Source organism: Acipenser ruthenus, chromosome 15 (assembly GCF_902713425.1).
Source record: "Acipenser ruthenus chromosome 15, fAciRut3.2 maternal haplotype, whole genome shotgun sequence".
NCBI classification, from domain to species: domain Eukaryota; kingdom Metazoa; phylum Chordata; class Actinopteri; order Acipenseriformes; family Acipenseridae; genus Acipenser; species Acipenser ruthenus.
Window position 1 is genome coordinate 26774691 of NC_081203.1, and position 7110 is coordinate 26781800.

Sequence of the window (7110 nt, forward strand, 5' to 3'; positions counted from 1 at the left end):
TGTGCATAGCAGGTGCACAGCTGCAACTGCTGGATACATTACCACAGCTCCCTGGAGAGAGACTCTTTCACAGGTGACCCCCCTCCCCCACCGTGAGAGATTAGTGCCAATGTAACCTTTGTACACTAGCTCAGTTTCAGAACAGCACTGCTCCAACTACTGGTAGAATGGCACTGTAACTAATTAGCAGAGCTTTCTCAAACTTTGACACATAGAGGCATAAATAAATTGATTTCCTGGTAAATAGTGCTGGGTGAATTGTGTACAGCACTTAAAAGCCATTTTTACTCCACACGTCCATTTGCAGCCATTACAGTATCCTTCTCTGACACATACAGCTTTATGTTTAACTGATGCACCAATGCCATTAAGAGAGACTATCATAAGAGAAATCACAGCTTATACCTTAGCTCAATTTCATACGGAGATAAGCTTTGCAGATTAATGAATGAATTCATATGAATTTCAGTGCTGTTTATTTTTAGTCAGGTTTTGTTTTGTGATTTGTCCTGATTGAAACCTTTTGCCAGTAACAATTTTTACAGCAATATTGCTTATCTGTACAGTCTCTCTCCATGCCCATGACTGACTGGTAGCAAAATTAATTTTTCAATCCATCTCTAAACTCGGAAGTTACCCTTTCAAAAACATCTACGGAGGAAAGCAGTACAGGGACATTGATAAGCACAGCTCACACTCTGACGCAGCTATGATTTCACAAAACGACCAAAACATCTCAACTTGAAGGCTGCATGTCAAATCTCAGTATGAGGTCAATTTGTGTGTAGTAAGGTAAAGGATGGCGTGGGTGCGTCAAAACTGGATGCTTTACATATAACTCCATGTGCTGATGGGGGTACATCAGATGCACATACAAATACTACAAGTAGCCTGTAAGGTGCTTGTGCAACCAATTCAGCTCATTAGCAATCCTACACATCATATTGCTAATTTAAGCACAGTTAATCATTGCACATCAGCAACTGCCAAGCAAATTTACATCCTTCAGTTGTACTTGCATGGAACCTTTTATTACAATGTATTTATGTATTCTGCCAATGGGTGTTGATGAATGTCTGGGGGGGAGGCTGCATTTCACCTATTTCAATTACATACCGTGTGTAAACAGGTCAAACAAGCAAGATAGATCAAGACTCCAATAAATTATACTGTCCGCGATTTAAAAGCCCTTTTTTGGCAGACAAGGTCAAGGTACAGAGAGTGGTTACTCGCAAAATAAAACACACCATTCTTGAGAGTCTCGGGTCCTCAGACCAGAAATTATACATTATGGCAATGAATCACAGTCTTCTGCTTGTCTCTGGGGCGGATCGCTACACTATCACTCCCTGCTAATGCACTGACTAGGTAGTTTTTGTCTATGGAACAAAATAATCTGAATCAACAATTGCCAGTCTTGGACAATCGTATTCTTCACTCAAGTCTATTTTAACTAATGAAAATGTGCTTCAATTAGAAACAGTGTTGCATTATTTATAACACGCTTTCTAGAATATTTACATTGACAGAAACCACCGCTGTATTTCCAGATGTTAACATCCAAACAAACAAATCCTTAAAATCTGATAAACCAGCCTGAAACGCACTACTTGTTCTCGTCGTTATTATTCATTTTATAAATGTATTGGTTCAAACAGGAAACGAGTTATCTTTCAGTATTTCAAAGATGCAAAACTTCTGATGGTATAAAGGTGAACATAATTATTTAGGTGTTTATTTATTTATAAGTAAATATGTAGCACAAATAATTAACCAGTGGGATTTGTGTTATCAGACTTTAGAGAGTCAATTATTCATTCGAAATCATTCATATGCATTATTATACAAAAACATATATAAATAGTAAAATACATATATTTTTTAACGAGAATATGTATTTGTAAATCACCATCGGAAAATACAAAAAATATATAAATGTAAAAGAAGTCAGCCCCGTGTAAGGGTGGCATACAACCCCGGCCTGGACAAGAGAGAGGAGGGACACTGCATACACCCCTTCTCCAGAAAGCATGCCAGCCAATTACAAGAATCGCACCAATTACAAAAAAAAGTTTTCCGTCTTTACCTGTTGATCGTGAATTCGGAAATCTTCTTATTTCCTAGTTCCAAAAGCCAGGGGTGTCCGATGTAGTTACAGCAAAGGAATGCTTTGAAAAAGACGCGCTGAGACACCGCAGCAGCTGCCTGAACTCAGACAGCAGTGTGAAATACTGCGAGTCGGGAGAAGGCAGTCGAACTCAGAATCAACGAGCACATCAATGGAATCAGGGAGAGGGAATCGATCATAGAGCTTAAAAATACAGCAGTTGAAAACAACCATATATCGGCGGGCAGTTAAGTAACGACCTAGGGATCCTGTACCATTTTACTGTAGGCTAGGTCGCCAATACTGTTCAATTACTATGGTGTAATATAATGAAACGAACTAATATAATTAAAAAAAAACAAATGTGGGAAACATTCTTCTTCTTGTTATATTCTTTTTCTACGGTGTTTCTGACTAAAGGTGAGAAAAGTGGACTTGTCAGCAGTGATATCTGTTCATTCAACCAATAGCCATACTCCTTAAGAGTTTGAAGGTTTTATGAGCGTACAAAGGGCCACGAGTCAAACTTGGAAATAACAACAGCAATCACCTTAAAACACAAATAACATTGACTTTAATAACAATAAAGAATATTTCACCAATTAACTTCAGCTTCTGATGACTGTCTTAAATTATCTCCCTGCTATAGCTTCTAAAGACACTTTGGTTTAATGCCACTTACCAAAACTGAATTTAAAGCAAACTCCCTTGGCTGTAGCAGTATCAAGGCCTATAATACAATACGATTTCTTACATCTATTAATACTTTCCCTATGAACACTGGTGTATTCGAGCCAGAACACCGTTCAGATACTTTTCAGAACCTTGACTTAAGAATTAACTTAAGAATCTTTACCGATTTGTTATGAAAATGCTTATGGCACCCGACCGGTGACTGGGCAAAAATGAAGCAATTTATTTTCGGTGTGCAAATCAAATTAGTCTTTCCATTGAATAGGCACTAGGAACACAAAAATCAGTGTCCGATTTCCCACATACCAACTTTGATGGTACATCTCGAATCGGCGTCTCTGATAGCAGTACAAAGGAATATCTACATCAAAGTGTCCAGAGGGCATCAGATGATTTTTAATGGTTAGGTTTAGGGTTAGGTATTTGGTTAGGGTTAGGTTTTAGGGCTGGGGTTGCTTAAGGTCAGGGTGGGTTGATTTCGTAGAGTTGCCGAGCTCTGGAAGTGAGATCTGCTTTGTTTGTTCTTTTCTCACAACTTAAGCCACTTTCACACTACACCATCCAACCCCGGGTCGAGTCGACACGGGGTGGCCCTGGGGTGACTCACCCGAGTTCAGCCCTGCCTGCATTCAAATTTGCCTTGCTCTACAATCTACGGGGTGAGATTCGGGTTAGACACGATCGTTTCACGCTACATATTTTCATCCCAGGGCGCGCTGATGCGTGACCCTTGCCCCTCAACGTTTGTTTTGTGGCTACTGCCATGCACGTTTTCAACCAGAGGCGAGCATAACCCTGTTGCAATCACATTTAATTTTTCGTCGCGGGTTGAAACTGGCAATGTGAATGCGCTTGCCTGTTCGCCCCAGCAGTACTGGATTATAAAGGATCCTTTCTACATCGATTTTTTAAATATTGGCCTTTTAATATGGACACATATTATTGGCATTTATTTAGTGCATGGGACAATTTTGGGGGTTTATAAACACACACAAAAACAGGAATGTGCAAATACTGTAAAACAGAAAAATGTCACCCCCTTTATAAACTGGCCCTGGTTGCCAAATGAGATTCTAAATTTAACAAGCAATAATATATCAATTCCAATTTCTGAAAGGAAACAGCAAACATTATCAGCAACACATTTACAGCAGGACATCATGATGCAAAAGGATTCTATTTTCTTTAATTTTAGGTGTATATTTCTTTCAGGAATGCATGGTAATTATTAATTTTATATTACATGTAACCATAGTCATTATGTAACAACATTATTCTTGTGGATGATGCAAAATGTACTGAGAAAAATCACATTTCTTGATGCAAAGATGTGAATGTAGTAGTTATGACACTAAGAGCCAACAGGGATGTTAGTGCCACTTCAGTAGTCCTGGTGGTTTAAATAAAGTTTGACTGTAATTCTTTAATGGTTTAAGAACTATTTTTATCCCTCTTAGTTGGTAAGGTTTTTCATATTTCTTTCTCAAATTACATTTTTAATAAAACAGTGGATGATTTTGTCTAATAAAAGGGCATATTCAGGTCATTCTAAATAATTCTGATGTGATAATGTAAAGCACATTTTTATAATATATAGTAGACCCCGATACTGATGTGATACTGCAATCTGACTTTTTTTGGGCATCAGATCACATTGTAATGTCACGTTAAGGTTAGCTATATTGTTTAATTTTCTCTCACATAACTAGATATTAAAAAAATATATAAAACAACATCTGGAGTATGACATTTCAGCATTAAACAAATTCCACAAACTGATGAGATACTGAGAAAGTTGATAGCTACATTTGATTTAGCAGCAATATATTTATTTTGAATCTCACAAATATAATTTGGAACAGAAATATAAAAAGATGTGTCGCAACAACTGGCCCCAAAACAAAAACGAGGTAACGGAAACAGGACAGAAATCAGGAGTGATGCAGTTAAAATTCAATCAAATGTGTATAAGGTCCATTAGTGTCCAATTTCAATACTTGTCTATTCCCATAGGTCCCATGTTTGACCAATACTCCTGATTCAGTGCATTTGCTGGAAGATGAGAGCTCTGTTTCACACTGAGCCACAAAGCTGGCATAGAGCTGCATTCCCTCCTCCTTCCCGATGTTGGCGTGGTACTGCATGCTCTTTCCTTTGGCTTTACCGCCCAGGGTAGCCTGTGGGACTATCAGAACATTCCCAGGCAGGTCGAGAACAGACACATACCTACCAGTCTCTGTCTCGCACAGCTTCATGTTTAATAGTGTGCTCACTGTGAATACAATTAATACAGTGCTTATCAAAAAGTGTTTACAGTCTGTATTGCTTGAAAGAGGCATCTTAGCACTAATCTAAGGTAAGGTAAGGTAGTCCAAGTAAAAACTAGATGTAAAAGTGCTACTTTCTGTAAAATGAAAAATAGACCTTAAATGTTACAATTAACATAGTATTGCAATTTCTACACCCTAACAAAGGTTTAGTGAATCTGGTGCTTTACCTTGAACCATTATTTTTACCTTCATGCTGTGCCCAATTCAAAATTAAATTAGGAATGAAGATATTTCATAAATCTTACCTGATGTACATTTCCCTTACTATATATATGTTTAAAATGTGTAGTTTTGAAATAAACACCTGTTGTAGCAAAGATGCATACATTTTAAAACATGACATCTGGTACTACGCTAGGTTAAAAAAAAAAGTTGCTATGCCTTTCTCACAAGAAAGTATATATGGCCTTCTGGGTCAAAGTCTGTTACTGGCTGAAAACATGTCAGTCAATAGGGTAAACATCTAGTTGGTTAATGACAGGAAAGAAGGCCCTGAAAGGGGTGGGGACAAGTCTCCAGGCCATATAACCAAGAAAGTAGGTCATCCAAACAGAGATTTCGTTAACCTAGTGTAGTACCAGATAGTTGTTTTAAAATGAAAATACATGCTTGCTAAAACATAGATTCCTTTCAAAACTACACATGAGACCTCTAGTTAATGGATGTGTGTGTTGTAGAAAATGTATGGACTTATTGTGCTAGCTAGCTACAATTACATTAAATTATATTAACATCTTCTAGTATGCCCAGTTATACCATACCATAGAATATTTTACCCCATGTTAAACATGAGCCCAGTCGATCTTTTTTTTTTTTTTTTTAGATCACTAGTAGCACATAAGAAGCTGGTGTAGTGATGCATTTAAAAATACACTGTACCTATTTTAGGAATTATCTCTTCAGTGGCCCCTTTGAAAAAGCAGATATAAATCACCATTCCTCTCTGAATCTAAAATAAAAAAAATAAAGTCAGAACATGTTGTTATTCAAATCCTGTAATATCCAAAATGTACTCTCCGATTTTTTATTTAGTGTGTGCACATTCCTAAAAACAAAACCATAAACAGGGTCCCCTGTTTATTTCCTTTGATGTGGTGCAACCCATTCCAAGGTGCTGTTTTTAGTAGGATTATAGACTCAGGGTCAGCACGCAGATGTGCAGTTTAGGTTACCAGGAGATTTGGTAGGGAACCACCTTCATGACATCTATTTAACACAACCCGTGATTTAAAAATATGTTTTAAACATAATCCACTGTCAAATATACATCATATACCATCTGCTTTGCTGCTGCATTTACTACAGATTTGTAAATACAACTTGATTGTATTAAAATTAAATAATGATGAAATAATACCTTAATGCGTTTTTTTATATTCTGGTCAGGTGTCATGTAAATACGACTAGTGCTAACACATAAACATTTCTGATCGCTGCAGAAACGCTTAAAAATATACCAAAAACAAACTGTAGTTTACAGTACCTCAACCCATTCTGCTTCCGAGTCCTGTGTTGGGGGCTTCACTTGCAGTCTGCCATGCAGGCATTGCTGAACTAAACTTCGTGCAACTACAGCCCTGTCTGATTCTGTCATTTTGTCTGTGTAACTTGAAAAACACTCCCCCTGGAAGCCAAAACCCTACACACTTCGATACCGCGGCTCACGTAAACAGTATTTCACGGTTTATTTTACAATTCAAATATTTTGTATAATTAGTTATACATTACTGAATTAATTTGCAGCAATATTTGATCACGTTTCTTCAAACCTAGGACGAGACCGAGGCTACATGCATAGGTTTATGCTTGAGGAGGGGTTTATGAGCAGCTTGACAATGCTACAGTCTAATTATTCATTTGACACTATGTAACAGAGAGCGTGGAAGTTGCAACTTTGTCAAATATTAACAAAAACAACGACACCTGAAACGCTGCTCGGCGACTTTCACTTTGCCTTTTCTTTGAACTTAATTTATACGT

General features: G+C 37.5%; 2 protein-coding genes across 3 annotated transcripts in view; both read right to left on the reverse strand.

Annotated features, from left to right (window-relative positions):
* LOC117422320 (HEAT repeat-containing protein 5A-like) overlaps positions 1-2290 on the reverse strand; it is a 32752-nt gene extending 30462 nt beyond the window's left edge. For both annotated transcript variants that reach the window (XM_034905585.2, XM_034905584.2), the window contains exon 1: positions 2087-2290. The gene's annotated coding sequence lies outside the window, so the exon portion shown is untranslated. The remainder of the gene's footprint in view (positions 1-2086) is intronic.
* A 2188-nt stretch (positions 2291-4478) lies between these two features.
* LOC117422591 (D-aminoacyl-tRNA deacylase 2-like) lies at positions 4479-7076 on the reverse strand. Its single transcript, XM_034037767.3, has 3 exons — positions 6614-7076; positions 6010-6079; positions 4479-5072 (listed from the first exon to the last, which is right to left on the reverse strand). The coding sequence occupies exons 1-3, from the start codon at positions 6722-6724 to the stop codon at positions 4747-4749; spliced, it is 507 nt and encodes a 168-aa protein (XP_033893658.3). The 5' UTR covers positions 6725-7076; the 3' UTR covers positions 4479-4746.
* Between the last annotated feature and the right edge of the window lie 34 nt (positions 7077-7110).

Bases quoted from the DNA above. Each gene is read 5' to 3' on its own strand.
- LOC117422591 (XM_034037767.3), bottom strand. From the start codon at position 6,724: ATGACAGAATCAGACAGGGCTGTAGTTGCACGAAGTTTAGTTCAGCAA. The intron at 6,080-6,613 runs GTACTGTAAACT...TTTTTATTTTAG, and splicing joins CGGAAGCAGAATGGGTTGAG to ATTCAGAGAGGAATGGTGAT. The intron at 5,073-6,009 runs GTACAGTGTATT...TTGTATTCACAG, and splicing joins AGAGATAATTCCTAAAATAG to TGAGCACACTATTAAACATG.